Genomic DNA, 17691 nt, shown 5'->3' on the forward strand with positions numbered 1-17691 from the left:
TTCTTTGTGCAGCTTCATGATGCCGCTTTTCGAGACGGCGTTCGCGGCGGCGGAGTTCGTGGCAATGGGCTACTCCTGGCACGCAGCCTACATTCCTCAGCGCCTCCGACGACTGCAGCGTGCTGCTGGTGGCTGGGCAACATTATTTTTCTTTCTTTTTCTTTGCCCACACTATTATATGTTGGTGGCAGCGTGGCCGTCCACTGCGGCCATAGGCAGGAACTTAGGACACCCACCACCCTCTTGTTGCGAGTGCCCATAGATTAGCCTGCTCTACCTACTTCGCCATCGCCAAGCCATCGCGTTGCAGCGGTATAGTTTGTGTTGCGTTCGCGTTGCTAGTGGGTCCCCTCTACCGGATTACTTGTGCATTGATCTCACTCCCACGCCGGACTGTGCCGCACGCGCGGTCGGCTGCACCATGGGTGCGGCGCGCACGACTCCTACCTTGGTGTCCCCCTGAGGGACATCCTGAGTGAGGTAAGGAATAAAACAGGATCGTTACGAGGGTGCAACGCGTATGTTTGATCGTTCGCTGGGCTGTGAGAAGGCGCAGGACAGAGGGCTGCGTTGAATTCGTGGTTGCGCCTGTTACAGCCTTCTATTTCATCCCTGGGTTTCCGTTGGCAACGTCTTCAAGGTATGTTGGTTTAGACACATTTTTTTCGCCTTGTAGAACTAAGGCTATTATTTTTTTGTTTTGATTACACGTCACTGAAGCTTGCACCGAGGCTCATGAGAGTCTCTAAGCGAGAGGGGGGTTTCAAGATGTAGGAAATCCGTGTCCTGAAACCGCGTATCTGCAGCGTATACCCATCTCGTCTTTTATTTTGGTCACGCAAGTTGTTCTTTACGTGCGTTTGATTTTGCGCGTGCTTATATGCTTCTATAAAACGGATGCTTGTGCGAGTTTGTAATTCATTTTGAACATAACAGCGCGCAGTTTGACAGGGACAACGAGGGAGACACGACACACACAAGCGCTCGTGTGTTTCGTGTCTCCCTCGTTCTACCAAACCGCGCGCTGTTCTGTTTTATGTGCTTCTGTAGCCCTCAGAATTTTTGCTCAAGGCGCATCAACTTCTAGCCTGCATGCAATATGTTTTTCCTGCTTTATTTTTCAGATTTCTCAGACATTATCGATGCATGACTGCAATACTGCAATTATGCATGACTGCAATGCATGACTGCAATTATCGATGCATGACTGCAATACACATCTGGACATTCCTGCTCCAATAGCTGAAATTTTGCGATCACACTCTTTTACGTTCTACAGAAGCGAAAATTTTGCATCGAAAAATATCTTCTTTTCCGCTACAAACTTTTAATACCCGCTGCAAAATGCCCTCCTTACTGCTACAAAACCCGAAATTGCTGCTACAGATAGCGGGTTCCTCTTCCACAAAAACTGCAAGTTGAAACTTCGCGCACGTAGCTGTCTTGTCCTGTTTTTTGTACCAAGTCCTTGTGGCAAAGTATAGCGCGCCAACCTGAAGACACTGCAAGAAGCCCATTGTGAGTTACACAACTGAATATGGTAAGAGTGCGCGGTGTAAGTAAATGTTGCGGACACTCCTGAATTTGTTTTCCCGTCTTGAGTCAAGTGCTTCCAGCGAGATACCGGAGGTGTATTAACGCCAGTGGTCACAAGCAGCCTTTTTGTTCCGAACCGCCTTTATTCACAGAGTGCAAAGCCCTTGCATTATTTCCATTTCATTCATATTCTCATTTGAACCGAAAGCGGTCCGGGTACATGTTCGGAATACCGGTTGAAAATTTTTTTTTCTGGAAACTTAAAGGACGGTGAAAGAGAACTCAGGATTCCTTTCCTTCTGTCATTAGCTCATGGCCGTGGACATGCTTGCGGCGGTGGCATGTGTGCACCTGCAAACTTGGCATCCGTTTTCGTCCCCCACGGAGCACTCTTCATTATCTTTCGGGACTGGGCACCTCACCTGCAAAAGAGGGAAACATACTGCCGCTGCCAAAGCGAATAGTGAACAGCATGAAGCCTGGTTATTATTTTCTAGTTAAATCCACTGATCGAGCAGCATTGTCCTCTCTACACCTGTGGCGGACACTCTGTCTCAGTATAGCTTCTCACTATAACTTTCTGCCGCCGCTGACTGCATTTACATTCGCTTGGAATTCGCCGTATTGCGATAAAGTAATGAGCACCGGCTGCCAATTTCACAGGGTACACGACCTGTCCAAGTTAATGTATTTTTCAATGCCAGATGGCTCCCGCATGACGTCACGGGAGCCATGAATGCGCACAACGCATAATTTCCACCAATACCCGCCCTGGTGGCTCAGTGGTTAGGGCGCTCGGCTACTGACCCGGATTTCTCGGGTTCGAACCCGGCCGCGGCGGCTGCGTCTTTATGGAGGCAAAACGCTAAGGCGCCCGTGTGGCGTGCGATGTCAGTGCACGTTAAAGATCCCCAGGTGGTCGAAGTTATTCCGGAGCCCTCCACTACGGCACCTCTTCCTTCCTTTCTTCTTTCACTCCCTCCTTTATCCCCTCCCTTACGGCGCGGTTCAGGTGTCCAACGATATATGATACAGATACTGTGCCATTTCCTTTCCCCCAAAACCAATTATTATTATTATTAGCTCTGGCGGTGCAAGTGGCGATAAGGGGAGTAGACTAATGAGGAAGCTGTCGTCGTGATCCTGGCTTACCAGCGTGGTGACCAGTGTGACGTCGGTGCAAGCGATCTGTAGGATTAGGTTGTCGTTTTTATTTCTGGACATGAGAGCATGACTTACCCATGGCACAAAGGAAGAGGCATTCGCACTGCGGATGACATCCCTACCCAATTTGCTTGATGGGTGGATCACGTGACGAAAGCGTCATGCTCTCTTGAGCAACTGGGGCGACGTGGACCTCCCCTTAGTTACAGCCTTTGTCAAACGTTTAGAGCCTATGGGGTTTGCTTCGAAGCCGTGTAGTGCAGCTGCTGAAGCACCTGTGGAGGTCGTAACTTTCCGGAGTGTGTGTGCGGGGGGGGGGGGGGGACCGAATCTCTTAATTCCTTCAAGATATTTGGGACATTTGACCAGCACAACACGACGTAGCCCAGAAGCCAACACCCACTGGATTTAAACTTTTGACAAAGGCTATACCTTAAGCTCTATATACAGGCGAACTGTATCTTTGTGTCGAATTATACTACCTGCCAAGGTCACTAGCTAGCTAGGCAGATATCAGGACGGGCAGTACTGAGTAGGAGGCGCTGATATTGGCCCTACCCTGGGACACGATGTAGGCGGCACCGGCTCATGACACATGCAGGCGAGGCATCCGCTGTCGTCCTTCGTCAGCGGGCACTCGCATTTCGTCTCGGGTGGCGGACACGTTGATGGGGCTGGAAAAAACACACAGGGCTTGTCAGTCTCGTCGCCTACGCCAACTGATAAGGCTGTAAAGTGATATAAAACTGATTAATTTCCTTGCTAAGAGCCATTAATTAATAAGCATAAGAAGTTAGTGAATGTCTGTGTTTGAAGACACAAACACTATAAGAAGTAAAGGAGAGCTAAGATCACCTTTTGATGGAATAAACGCATTTCCATATTTCACTTCTTTTTGAGCGAACTATGGTGAGTCTCTGTGCATTTCTCGAACAGACGGGCTTGACGTCCTGTCTGTTCTGCGCCAGGTAGTGATGCGCTGTGACCGAACGGTCTCCGTGCACTACCTCGGACGTTTAACAGCTGGGCGCCCCACCCCAGCTTTTGTGTGCAAACTGTTGTGCGCGTGTGTTTTTATTTTTATTTTTTTTTTCTCATTGACTGTACACGTGCACAACCTGGACAACTTTATTATTACCATTTGTAAATAGTGTATATATGACCACTCCCTACGTCCTTTCTTGCTGTCCCAACTCTTTCATTTCTCCTCTTCATACTGCCTGCTTTCCTTTATTTCCGCTGCCCCAGCTCAGGCGCCGCCGACACAGTGATGGCAGATGCCGGGGTGTGCAAAAATCTTTTAGCTTCCTTTTTATTATTTTTTATCAATATACACTATTACTACTTTCAGTAATTGTCGAACTCCTAGCTAGAGAGCAGTACACACCTGTTATAAGGAGCGGGTGTACTGCTAGCGAAAGTGCAGCCAAGCAGAAAATCTACTGTGGAACTTAAAGTGGAGATTCAACCAGGTCCTACCTCACACAACAAGGCAACATAAATGTGATCCAGAGGTCATCCTGCATCATACCACCATAATCGTTCCCATCAAAATTCTGCGAGACATGCACACGTATCAAGATGGGGAAACTAGACTAGCGGGGGGGTGGGGGGGGGGTGGGGGGGGGGAGCAGGTGTCATGCGCCGCATATACTCCTCGCATCAGATGGCGCTGACCTCGGAACGGAGGCTTTGTCGATCATGATCGCACGTACGGCATGCCCATCTACCATACGACTCTTCCACCACTAAACAGTCATATCAACACAAAAATATCGCAGAAAATTATTAAGATACTCTCAAGAGGCAAAATCGGATTGTGTAGGGTATTGTGCACGGTATGTTCTAGATGTCCTTCCTAGGAGGTCGCTCTTTAGAGTTCGTTTCTCTAGGACTAACACTATTGCTTTTAAATGCATATAGGCGCTTCACTTTGAGTCTTGCGGCTTCTTATTGCATGCATTTTGCAAAATTTATTGTTCAACATGATGGAAAGGAACAGGGCGCAGTCAGGACAGAGAAGGGAGACGACATCCTGCTGTCTCCGCGCAGCTAATTTAAGTCATGTCGAGCCAACCAGGTTGCAGCAGTATGCAGTGGTAGAGCGGGCCAGTAATCCACACATCGCTGCCGCGTTAGTTTGCTAAGCTCAGTATGCGATCAAACAATCAAGACAGTAGCTGCATAACACAAAAAATATTCCTTCAGGAGCAATTTCCTGGCATACGGTACGTTGAAGGTTTGCCCTACGTGTACTGAGGTCACTGGCATCCTGTTACATAATTTACTGCCTTAAAAAGGCTGTGTAACTTCACCTACGCTCACTTCAAGTATTTGCACCACAATAACACTTAAATGTGGACTATTTAGAGGAATTTTTCCGGGCGAATTGTAAATACCTACGGGGATATAGCAGGTGAGTTTTCTTTGGGCCGAAGCCCAGGTCATTTTTGCGAAGCCTTTTCTTTCGGAAGGTCGCTGTCATGAAACAAATAAGCGAAAACTCGAAAGGCACTCTCGTATCGCATAAAATCTTCTCGCTTAGCGATCGAGCTGTAATTGTTTCGCAGAGACTACAACAGTTGGGAGACAGCCACTTCCGTTACTCTTGCATTAACGCGAGTGCATGTCCTCGCTCAATTATGCTCATCACCCTTCTTTTTTTTCATTCAAGTGGAATGATTGATAAAGATACCTTGTGAGAGGCGCCGTTTACAGCTGAACATATAGCCTTACTGCATTACACAAGGGAAGAAATGACCAACACCTTCAAAATCCTTCTGGTTGTAAAGGGAGTGGCAAGGCAGTTCTACTTTCTGATGAAAGGGTCATTTCACTCTTTCGGCAATATGCCTATGTGGAGTACACAGCTGCTAAAGAGAGTACAGCAGCCTATTCACTCTTTTCGAAATAGTACCAGTTTTTAAAATGATGCCGGACTGTTCGCGCAGCATGGGCGCAGTGCGACACATGCGTAAGAGGAACCAGTTGTCTCTCAGTGTCAGTTGGTCTCTATGTGGGAGGGGTGGGGTTTGAATGAAAAATTGCAACCAATGCGCTTGCTGTGTGAATTGCGAAATTAGCCGTACCTAGCAAAAATAGTATCAGTTTTTTTTTCATTTTTACATCTCTGTCCAATCGACCCTCCTTAAACACTTCACGGTAGGGTCCAGGTCTCGCCCTGCTGAGAGCCTGCTACCGTGCCTTCCCTTGTCGCTGCAGTTAACTACCGCAAAGACGCGCATTCTCTGGCTTTTAACGGGGCGAGTACGCTCGTGCCTTAGCTGCGCGTAGCCAAATGTGAAGCGCACAGGCGATAGTGTTATCTCCGTGTTTCCTGCATTCTGTGCCGTCATCGCAGCATACAGATGACGACGAATCTTGGTTTCCGCATACTCCTGTTACATTTCCTACCCCTACATCTCCTACTAATTTTGCCTGTTCTTCAACTTCCACGAAATCATACCACGTTGTCTCCTCATTGAGAAATATGTTCTGAGGGGCAATTTTCCTGCTTGAAATAAGAAAGCTACACAGTTTTATGAACAGGCTTTTTTTTCTACTTTCACTTGTGGGAGAGGTTAAACACCAAGACCTTACGTCTTCATGTGACGGCACCTGAATAAACGTGCGTTACATAATTATCATCAGGGAACAAATATTTTACTTAGGTTATCGTCTTCAGTTAATTTGAAAACCTTTTTGGACCTCCTTTGGCGTCCTTGATTTCTGTCTTGCGCCATCTTCCTCAATGCATCGTTTCCAGCAGCAACCAAAAGTACGATACAAAGAAAACTTGAGTCAATTTCAATAAAAAGCGTATTTGTATAGATTTAAAAATTTTCAAATTCCTTTCATGTTTCCTTTCTTCCGGCTTTTGAGCCGAAAGTGAAATTTATCGCCTTCTGAAATTGCAAACCAGATGACACCTGAAATGTTTCTGTGGCACTTCGTCGATTGAGATCGTCATCACCATCATAATCATCAAAAAATTTATTTATCAACTGAAGAGTTTGGAGCACGCGGTGCTCCCGGGCCCGTGCAAGAATCCACTTCACTCAAGCGTTTATGTTCCTGCTGTGCATACCGCTGTAAAACCTCAAAGTACTCAAGTACAATGAGGACGACGTATTTGTATCGCTATATTTTGTTTATTTTCCCAAAGAAACACATGGGTTATGAAAGCAGAGGAGACCTCCGGATTGATTTCTACTTTAGCATGCAGTAACATCGCACAGTACACAGGCGCCTTGCATTTCACCTTCATTGAAACGCTGCTTCCGCGACCGGGATGCGACCACCTCCTCGGGATTAGCAGCCGAGCGCCTTAGCATTGAGCCACCGTGGGGAAGACAACATATTTAGGCATTGCTGCATTTAAAAAAGTTGTACGCCGTAATGGCGCGTATTTTTAACAGTACTCTGCAATGATGACGCAATAACTCTAATGGCGCAACAGGTGTTTAAGCTGTTTGAATGCAACATTGGCGATTTTTTGCGTTATTAAGATCAATAGCATACATGAAACTCGATATAAAATGTGGACTTCGAGGCACACGCAATCATGATCCACGGACTGTCTCTGATTCTCTCCGTATATGAACTGCAGTGCTAATTTTAACGGCTGCCGCAGTCCTTGCCTTCAGATTTCCCCTGTCCGCTCTTACTCCCTCTCAAAGCTTATTGCCAGTGTACTGGAAGCTATGACAGCGACGCGCTGCAGCTTGCGGATAGCTAGAGCTAGCGGAGGAGTCCGCAGTATTCAAGAGCTAGAAAACAAAACTTTTCGCAAGGAAGTTGGTTCGAAAGTGATCCCCAGGAGGAGCCAAGACCCATGAATTATGGGCATGTGACTTCGAACGCCGAGGATATTTACGGCCCTTTAACGTGCCATACTATTGTAGGATTAATCCAGGTCATCGCGAAAGATTTTTAACTTCCCTTAGGAAGTCCAGTGCCGTTCCGGCTTTGCTGTCCAGCCCCTAAAGCACTAAAGATTTCGTAGAGAACTGTAATAAAGAGTATTTTCGGGACGTATAAAACATATTTCTGAAGTTTTTTCGAGTTTCAAATGTTTTATGTTTTCAATGATAACGAACTCTGCTCAGTGTGAGAAGCTTGCGTGGTCTAGCTTTTTCAGGCAATGATTGGCACTGTCTTCTGCGTCTAAAGAAAAACGTATGACACTCAGTAACACAATAACCTAGCTGAAACTTTAAGGAAAATTGCAAATTACGAAGTTGCGGGCATTAACAACCAGAAGCGACACAAACTATTGGAGATGCCTTAGTCCAAGATTAGGGTTAATTAATGCCATCTGGTATTCTTTAACGTACGTGGACATCGCATCGAACACAGTAGTTTTTGAATTTCACCTTATCAAAATACGGCCGCCGTGGGTGGGATCGAACCCGGGACCTTGGGATGAGCAGCCGAACGCCAACGCCCCCTATCCACGAGAAATAACCACGACCGGTTATTTGAGAAAAAAAGGTAAGAAACTAATAAAGCAACACGACTGTCTTGGGACGGAACTGTTGGAAGCGCTCTATGTTGTCGTAAACGACGTCGAACGCAAAGGCGCCCTTACATGCGGGCAGGACGCCAGAGGTTTCAGCCAACTCACGGATACCAACCACTTCAGATTCATGCTTGAAACCCAGCATGTATTGGCTATGCAATGTTTTGCTGACGTGACCTGCCTCCGTGACCTGTTGTTGCACGTGGAGCTAGTTAAACAACGGCAGAATCTAGGGTGTCAACGCAAAGGAAGCAAAAGTAAAAAAAAAACTGTATGTCAAAAGGTCTGCTTTGCAGTTCACAGAATGAAAACAATTACGACGGCGGATGCACGCTTCGTTACAGTTTCTGTAAACACATCCGCCCCCCCCCCCCACCCCCCGCAAAAGAAAGACATGACGAACCCAGCCCTTGTCTGTAAACTTCCGGTGTTTTTTTTTCCAGGGTGCCTAGGTCATGTCTCCATTTAGCGCCTTCATCAAGTGAGGAAGCTTACAGGCAAGCGTAGGTGCTGACTGTACTCATGCAAATTGGCTGTGGTCGACGTTAGCCGATTTTTAGCGAAAGAGAGCCGCTAAAATCCAGAACAGAGCTTAGAGGCAATGTGCTTAAATATGCGTTAGGAGTTGAAAAGCATTAAATTAACAATTTACCGTGTGTAACGTAGGGCGTAACGACACTATGCAGGTATAGGAAGGTGCAGCGGCAACTGCCCGCACCGCAGAACAGTGTCTTCGGACACCTATCACGTGGTTTTGGCCTGCTCCTCCAACCCGGCTATTCCCCCATCCCCAACCCAACCTGGGAGGACTGGGAGGTGACCCTGCTAGGCTGCCTCGACTTACAGGCCCAACAAGCCTTAGTCGAGCACGCCCGGGTGGCGGCCACCGCCACTGGGGTCCCAAACTAGGGATCTCCACCTAGTGCTTGTTCTTGCTGTCCCCTCACCTTTTTCATTTGTCTTCTTCATACTGCCTTCTATCCTTTATTTGCGCTGCCCCAGCTCAGGTGCCGCCGACACAGTGATGGCAGATGCCGGGGTCAGCAAAAATCTTTTAACTTCCTTTCTAATATTTTTTATCACTAAACACTAACTACTACTACTACTAGTGCTTGTAAGGACTGGTCCCTTACGGGCTGATCCAAGCAAACCTCCGGTCCCCTATATACCCAATAAACGCTATCACCACCCAGCCTTGCATCTCTTCTGGGTCGTTGTAGACTTAGGAAATGTACGTAGTCTTTCGCAACCTTAATGCATCGCAAAGGTCACTTTCAGAGTGCTCCTGGGCAATGCCATGACTTTCCTGTTCGGATACAATGCAGGGCGTAAGTTGTTTGGTGGCTTCTTTGAGAACTCAGCCTCCTCCCCCAGCCCAGGTAAATCTGCAATTTATATCAGAGTTCAGTTCCGCACACACCGCTCGACCTTTCACGGTGGTGCAACACACGTCAAGAAGTTGTCGCCCTTCTCGTAAAACCTGCACGCACACCCCTTATTCTAGTTTCTTTTTATAGTCGTCCTGGCTCCGCATCTCCCAATCTGGGATGGGTTCGTTTTCTACGTTCTACCAACTCGGGTATCCCTATTCTAGTTGGTGGTGACTTCAACGGCGCACACTCTGCGTGGGGTTACCCATCGGATTCCTCAAGGGGTTCACACATCCAAGGGAGCTTTTCAAATCATTCCTTTCAACTTTTAAACCACCCGAATACTTCTACCCGCCCACGAGGTGGCCCGTATTCACCTGATTTGACTTGGTGGTTAGGCCCCGGTAACCCTCGTTGGGCTGTTGATTCTGATACTTGGGGTAGCGATCACAGCCCTATTTTTATCTCCCTCACGCCTACGCGTCTACGGAAAATACGCCGCACTGTACGAATAACATCATGGGATTCTGTACGCGCAGACAATCATTTATCTACATTCAACCCCTCTTCAGCATTGTCTACTCTATCTGCTGTTCTCGCTACTCACACTATTACCACTACTGTAAATGAAGACGACCCAAACCCGGACATACATCTCTTGAATCTGTGGGCTCTTCGTCGCCAGGCGGATCTTTACGCTACTCGTCACCCCGATGACCCTTCGGCTCTTCCTACTCTTCACCGCGCTACCGCACAGGCGCGGCGCTATGCAAAGCGGCTAGGCAGGCAACGCTGGGCTGCATGGTGTGCCCGCCTGTCCTCTACGCAGGGCAATCGACATCTTTGGAGAGTGTTTCACGCTATGGAGCGCCCTTCTCAGGTGGCAGATTACACAGAGAGCATTCGCCTCGCGCTAAATGTGGATGAGGACACATTTGCACAACAAGCGGCCCGTCAATTTTTTCCAAACCATGACTGCAACGCTACGTCTCCACCTGACTTATCGGTAACAGAGCCCCCCGATGGGATTACTTCTGACCTCACCATGGCAGAGCTGCTGGCCTCCATTGACCGTTTAAAAACTACTACTACTCCCGGGCACGACGGCATACCTAACTCCTTATTCCGTAACTTGGAAGGGAGGGCTTTGGAAACCCTACTTGATACTTTTAACGAAGTGTGGCTTTCTGGCGTCATGCCGGGAGACTGGAAGCATTCTATTGTGGTTCCAATACCCAAGTCAGGTCAGCCTCCAGTATCTCTCTCGTCTCTTCGTCCAATTTCCCTTACCCCTACCATCTGCAAGCTTTATGAAAACATTCTAGCCGCACGCTTATCATTGTGGCTGGAATCCCATGATTGTTACCCAGATTCACAAATTGGTTTCCGCCCACAAATTGGAACGGAGGACGGCCTTGCTACTTTGGCCGCTGACGTGCTTGACCACTCTCTACAGAGTCACCTTGTACGAACCGTAATCGCTACAGACATAACAAAGGCATATGATAACATCCTTCACTCTGCCATTCTTGCCTCCCTTCAAACTCTTGGTCTCCCTCACTGGTTCCTCCTCTCCATTCACGCCTTTTTAGCAAATCGAACCTTCAGCGTGCGTGTCCACGGAAAGCCCTTTGGTAATTTCACTTCCAATAGAGGAGTGCCGCAGGGCTCCGTTCTCGCCCCCACATTATTTAATGTGGCTTTAATTCCTCTTGTTCGAGCCCTAGAGACCATCCCTTCTATCCGCGTGCTTGCATATGCCGATGATATCACCTTGTGGTGCTGTCATCCAGGTGCGTCTATTCATCAGTCGGTCCTTCAACACGCGCTGGATGTATTGACATCTCGCCTCCCACCTCTGGGTCTAACACTCTCTCCTACTAAATCATGTTTCATTCGAATTGGAAATAAAGCCGCCTTACGGAAAGCTCCCCCTTTAAATTTTACGGTACATAATTCTCTGATTCCTCAGGTAGAAACTGTTCGTATTCTTGGTCTTCTCCTCCATACATCTGGGACTGGCATCCCGTGGCTGACAGCCACCTGTAAATCGGCTCACGCTACTCTAGGTCTGATTCGTCGCATAGCTATGCGCTCTGGTGGCGCACGTGCTCATACGGCCCGCCAGCTTGTGCGCTCTATCCTTCAGCCACGGATAGTATATCTGGCTCAATTTCAACGTCTCACCCGCAGACAGCGGGACTCCCTTGAAGCTATCAATCGTGAGGCTATGCGCGTCATAACATATCTGCCTCGTTTAACACCCATACCTGTGCTACAGGAGTTCGCCCAACTTAATACACTCAGTGAAATCATCGACCAACGGGTGGCAAATAGAGCTCGAAAACAGTCTCTCAAACTTCATCGTTTAAAGACACTTCCACCGTGGTCCTATTGCCAGCTTACTGACAATCGCCCAACTGTTTCCCCGTCGGTATCAGCAGCGTATCTGCCTGAAGGGTGCATATTATACACGGATGCATCTCATTCTGCAGAGAGGGGAGTCACTGCTGTGCATAGTCCATCTCATCCGCATCTCAACTCTCGCGCGACGTATACTGCGGATACGTGCACTCCCCTGGCATTGGAACTTCAAGCCATTTACAATGCCATTGCTTCCCTTCCGCTCGTTCCAACATTCAATACAGTTCACATTTACACCGACTCCCGTGCCGCCCTTAAACAGCTTAAGGCTGTTCGACGAACGTTCCAGATTTCACAATCTATTCATGTGCTCTGCGCAAAGTATCCATGTCCTGTGCGCATACACTGGATTCGCGGCCATGCCCAGAATCCACATAACATTCAAGCGGATGCTATGACTCATCTTCATACATTAGACGATCCGCCACCTTCCCCTCTTCCCCCAGATCTGTTCCTGTCCCACGTTTCCGATTCCGAAGTTCTGCGCCAGCGAACACGCGCTCTAATTCCTCCGTGTTCGCACCCTCTACCCCGTAGTCTTACTCGGCAGCAGGAGGTATCCGTGCGCCGGATTCGGGCAGGGGCGGCTCTGACACCATCTGTCTGTCATCGGTGGCGTGCCAAAAATCTGCCACTACCTGACAGGTGCCCTCACTGTAGCGCTGCACCGGATATATGTGATGTGCGGCACTTGTGGACGTGCCCAGCGACGGCTGCTATCAGAAAACGGCTCCTCAGGGAGGTGGGCCTGCGGTGGAACCGCGAAAGTGACTTCGTGAAGTGGACAATGGACAACCGTTTCATTAACAACCTCTGCGACTACCTCAGCGCAACGGTTCTTCACTCCTTCTTTTAACTTTCAATCCCGTGCATTCCTTCCCCCCTTTCCTTTTTCAACTTATGCCTCATGGCACACTTCTCGAATAAAAAAAAAAGAGAACTCAGCAACGACACTTATCAACAGCATGAGATCAGCCATGAATCGGGCACATGAATTAGCAGAAAAATAATAGTACAGAAACGTAGGTACATGTGCATGATGATGTGTGTCTGCAAGCTCAGTACGAAGCGAACAACTGCACAATTCTAATAGTTTTCAAATCGGAACTAAAATTAAGCGATCGCGACCATGTAAACACCACATGTTTATAGACTGAACTGAATAAGGTTAAAAGCTGTACAGAAAGCACACTTTTCTAGCAATATTCTTTAGAGATGGAAGAAGCGTGCTTTGCCAGAATCAGATGCAAAGCCGCACTGACGCATGAAGCTAAGCTGACTGATGTCATGCCGGTATACGAAAGGGACAACACGGGGAAATATTAGTTGGCGTCTATTGATAGTGTGCCACGTTCAGATCAAAAAGCGGCCACTCTAATTGAAAACGAAGTTTTTATAAGCAGGAAAAAAACAACAAACGAAACAGGTAGCGCCATCGCCGGCCGATTTCTGAAGTAAAATGCGTGCGTCGACACCGATTTCTAGGTATGCGGATCCCAGAGGCTGCGCTGTGCCGCCAATCATTAAAAAAAGTTAAGGCGGGCCCTTTAGGTCCTTTACGTGCTGTGAGTACAAAACCATCATTCCACCTAAAGACCTACACACTAAAGGCCTTAACCATAAAGGTCGTTGCCGTAAATGCATTTTTTTAACAGCCTCTGCCACCAACAAATACGTTCATCATAAAGGCCTTTACTATCTTGAAGGCCTTTAACATAAAGACCTTTACCGTCAAGGCGTTTACCTTGAAGACATTCACTGTAAAGACCGTTCACATAAATGCCTTTGTAATTGCCATTGCCATTTAATGACCTCACCCCAAAACAGCACAGCCATCGCCAAACATTCAGTCTTGTTGAGAAACTTCAGAGGTTTCACAACACACCGGCATTTCAGAGGTTTGGAGGCCAATGGTGCGATCGCACTAAAAAAGTGGCAACCTGTTCTTTTTGCTAAGTGCTCCACGGGTTTGGATCGACTTACGGAAAGGTTTCTAAATCTAATATTCTCGGCCATAAGAGCGGCTTTTGCTGCCAGACAAGCGTCAACGTAGCCAGCGAGATTGAGAGAATGAATTTTTATGGCGAATAAAAATTTGATGAAGTTGTTTTCAGAGGCCCTATAAAGGCAGTACCACTATGATGACCATGGAAAAACCCGAGCACACGCGGTGTCACCTAGCATTGTTTTCGTTTTCGTACTTGGAAACGCAGCTAAGATTAAGAAATGAAAAATAAAGTATGATGAAAGATGAAAGAAATAAGAGAGAATAAGAAACCAAAAAAAATCAGAGTCCACTGTAAGCAAAATAAAGTGAATAAAAATTTTAAAAAAGAATAAAAGAAAAACTCCAATCAGTCCATAAAGAACCAGTATGGATAATCTAGTTGTTGATTTAAAATCTTCATGGGTTCTCTTCCTGCGTAATGAACCTGTCTCCATTAATTGTTATCGCGCGTGGTTTGATACTTCTCTCGTGCCTGCGCCCCGCTTTTTTCACGACCTGCATTTACTCGGAGTGTAGGTGACTTGTGGCGATGGAAAACAAAACTGCACCCTGTAAACGCTCCCAACGGATAGAGATGTTGTTTCAGGGGCTGATGGCTCTCTCATGCCAGATAGGTTACGTCGGAGAACACGGCAGGAAGGACAATCGTAAGTTTCAGGCATGCGAAAAAGAATATGCCTCGACCTGCCCCGCTCGCACACAAGGCAGTAACAGAATTTGTCCACGGGGGTAAAACAGAGCGTTTATACACCAGTAAAATGCAGTAACTGCCCCACTGCTCAGTCGTCCCTTTAACTTCACTGTGAAGGAAGAGATGAATGAGGGAGTGAAGAAGGAAGAGAGAAAGATGTGCCCTAGTGGAAGGCTCCGGAATGATTTCGACGAGCTGGATATCTTAAACGTGCTCTGACGTCACAAATATAAATGGATATTTGGGGACGGTGAAGCAGGGTGTAGGGAAAGGATAGACGCGGCAGGCGTCTCATTTGGGCGCCTTAACCGTATGTCTAGTACTGAACCTCACTGTGAGGGTAGAGATGAATGACAGAGAGAATGTGCCCAGGCCGAGAGAAAGACAGACAGACGGCGACAGACGGCGAAAGACGGCGAGAGCGTATGTGTGTCCTCTCCTGGTCCTGCGTCTTTTTTCGCTGTTTCTTTTTCTTTTGAACATGTACCAACTCGCCCAGCAGTTCACGCGCCTGAGAGAAAGATGTGTGTTCGTGACTATTGCTCATTTGTACGCGGGTCCTTGTTATGGCAACTTACTGTACCCCTGTACGCGGCAGACGCATTTACATTGCGAGACGACATGCGCACACAGTCCCATAGCTGCTAGAAATCGTATGCCCCCTGTGCGTCAGTTGAGGCAGTGACGTGGCTCATCGCAGACGAATTGGCTGAACGTGAACGCGTCGAACCTCAGGCCGCTGAGACCTCGGCAAAAGTGCCAGGGCTAAGGTGCGCCAGGAATAAGGACATGGCCGCGGATGGTTGTGTCCGTGGTCTTGTCTGTACATTGTCCCGGTCAGTGAGACAAAAAAAAAAACGATTGAAACTTTGGCCTTATATAGTGCTGAAGTTTATTGACGGCGATAACTGTGTAGCTTACCACGGTCACAAATATTAAACTATCAGGCCCACCTACACCATATGACTATCGGGGAGAGCCCTCCATTCCACGGGATCATGCACCTCACGGCTTAGACCCGCGTGGATAGCTTAGCATTTGTTTCCTCAGCCGGGAGGCTGCTCAGGTTACAATATTCTACCACGAAGTCATTCGCCTCGGAAAGACTCCTTTAAGGAGTTCTTTTTGAGCATAAATAGCGAACATTGGAGGGACGTGCAAGCACTTGCTGTGCCTGGAGATATAGAAAACATCGTTCCTGTTTTAAACATTACCGTGTGAGCGATAGGATAGCATTAAACTTGTGTAGGCACTTCAGTCGTCTTCGCTTGCTCGAAAGAGTTGCTTAAATTCTTATTAGTTCATAGATAGACAACAAAAAAATCTTCAGAAGGACAGGCGCACTTCTGGACAACAAAGCGCCATTGTCATGCAAGTCGCTGCAACACACCTGTGGCTACCATCTCTTTCAAAGATGCCGTATCCAGCAGACAGTGTGAATGGATGTCGTGAAATCTGATCTTTTTGGCGTTTGGCTGACTCCCTAGGGTGTGAATTCTATGCCATCAATGCTGCTGCGAGGCGAATAAGCACTTTTTTTTCACGGATCCATGCTTTCGCGCAAGAAGCTGGTGTGAGTGAAGTGTGTGGCTTGCGTTGTTCTTTATCTACCTGGAAGTAATTACAGGTACCCCGGTATACGAAAGTGCATGGCCCGCAAACAGTACTAGTGCAGTGAACTGCCAAGCGCTTGACTGTGTCTTCACATACGATGATTCACTGGTTATATGGTTATATGCACGATAGAATCGGCCGAAAGGATTGCCCAGACTTTGCCTGGCGAGCGAAACTTGAAAAAAAAGGCGCTATCAGGTTTCTAAAATTCATCATGTGGTGCCAGAGCAGCATTTGTAGAGAAGCTTCCTTCAACACTTACCATCAGTTGCGCCGGTTGCGTGCGCAATTGCGCAGACCACGAGGATCCCCAAACTAGCGAAGGCGGTCATGTTCTTCAGGCTTGAAACTAGTCAGGAACAAGCGGCAAACAACAAGGCTCCTCCTGGCAGAAGAAGCGACGAGGACTATGCAAGCTACCGCACTCGTTCTTCACCGATGTTTACCAGAACGTCCTCCTCTCGTTTCTGAGTAAAACTGCGGCTTGGTTTAGCGCAGAAACTGGAACCCAGCGAGCGTACAGTAAGAACGGCCCGCACTTTTGTTTTGACGACGACGCGCCCGCCGAGCGTGTTTTTCACTGCCCTGCTTTGAGTAGGCGGCGCACGCTGACGCTTCGCGCGGGCAGGAAGCTCACCGCTGTGGTACGAAACACTTCCGCCCTTCATGGCGTGGATCTTCTCGTTCTGCAGCGGCGTCACTCGCGCGGCGCTTTCACTTTGCGCGGCCATGCGTGAAGGTCCCGGACGTCGCTATGCGGCACGAGAGAAACGTCGCGGCCTGCAGTGCGACAGCATTCGGAGGCAGCACCGGCAGGATCCTCACCACGTGGTGGCGTCACCACAAGAGGATATGGCCTCGTGGTAGTCGTCCTTAAAGTGAGGTGGTTAAGCGGATTCTTTCGTGACTGATGTAAGCTTAGCGTGAAGCACCCTGCGTCGCTGGGCGGGTATGTAGTGCGGACGGATGGAATCCGTCCGGATCAGGCAAAACGGTTCCGGCTGGGGGATTCTGTGGATGGCGGTATTTGTACACGCTTTCATTGTCTGCGCTGCATGCCGAGTGTATTGCGAGACTCCGACAGGACTCGACGAAATCACGTGTAACGAGCGCCTGAATCACTGCTTGTTGGCGACTGAACCGCCACGTCACCTTTGTACCGGAGTGCGATGAATATACATGTATCGGAGGAAACCACAAGCCTTTCCCCGATGAAATCCTACTCCGCAAGGTAGAAGAGAGATCCCGCATTGCACGTCACTTTGGCGGCAGCTGCATTGATGGTTCATTGCTCGAGCAACCTTCAAAGGATATTGCATACAACTGTATCCAATTCTGCGCATTAGTAAAACTAGATTATAGC

The 17691-nt window shown here is 48.0% G+C and overlaps 1 protein-coding gene across 1 annotated transcript; it reads right to left on the minus strand.

Annotated features, from left to right (window-relative positions):
- Positions 1 to 1659: 1659 nt before the first annotated feature.
- Positions 1660 to 16910, minus strand: LOC144135094 (uncharacterized). Its single transcript, XM_077667850.1, has 3 exons — positions 16591 to 16910; positions 3259 to 3374; positions 1660 to 1958 (listed from the first exon to the last, which is right to left on the minus strand). Exons 1-3 carry the CDS (start codon positions 16658 to 16660, stop codon positions 1842 to 1844), a joined length of 303 nt encoding a protein of 100 aa, XP_077523976.1. The 5' UTR covers positions 16661 to 16910; the 3' UTR covers positions 1660 to 1841.
- Positions 16911 to 17691: the final 781 nt, after the last annotated feature.

The sequence above is a fragment of the Amblyomma americanum genome, chromosome 5, assembly GCF_052857255.1.
Source record: "Amblyomma americanum isolate KBUSLIRL-KWMA chromosome 5, ASM5285725v1, whole genome shotgun sequence".
Classification (NCBI taxonomy): domain Eukaryota; kingdom Metazoa; phylum Arthropoda; class Arachnida; order Ixodida; family Ixodidae; genus Amblyomma; species Amblyomma americanum.

Bases quoted from the DNA above. Each gene is read 5' to 3' on its own strand.
- LOC144135094 (XM_077667850.1), bottom strand. From the start codon at position 16,660: ATGACCGCCTTCGCTAGTTTGGGGATCCTCGTGGTCTGCGCAATTGCG. The intron at 3,375-16,590 runs GTAAGTGTTGAA...TGTTTTTTCCAG, and splicing joins CGCAACCGGCGCAACTGATG to CCCCATCAACGTGTCCGCCA. The intron at 1,959-3,258 runs GTAGGGCCAATA...CCTCTTTTGCAG, and splicing joins CGCCTACATCGTGTCCCAGG to GTGAGGTGCCCAGTCCCGAA.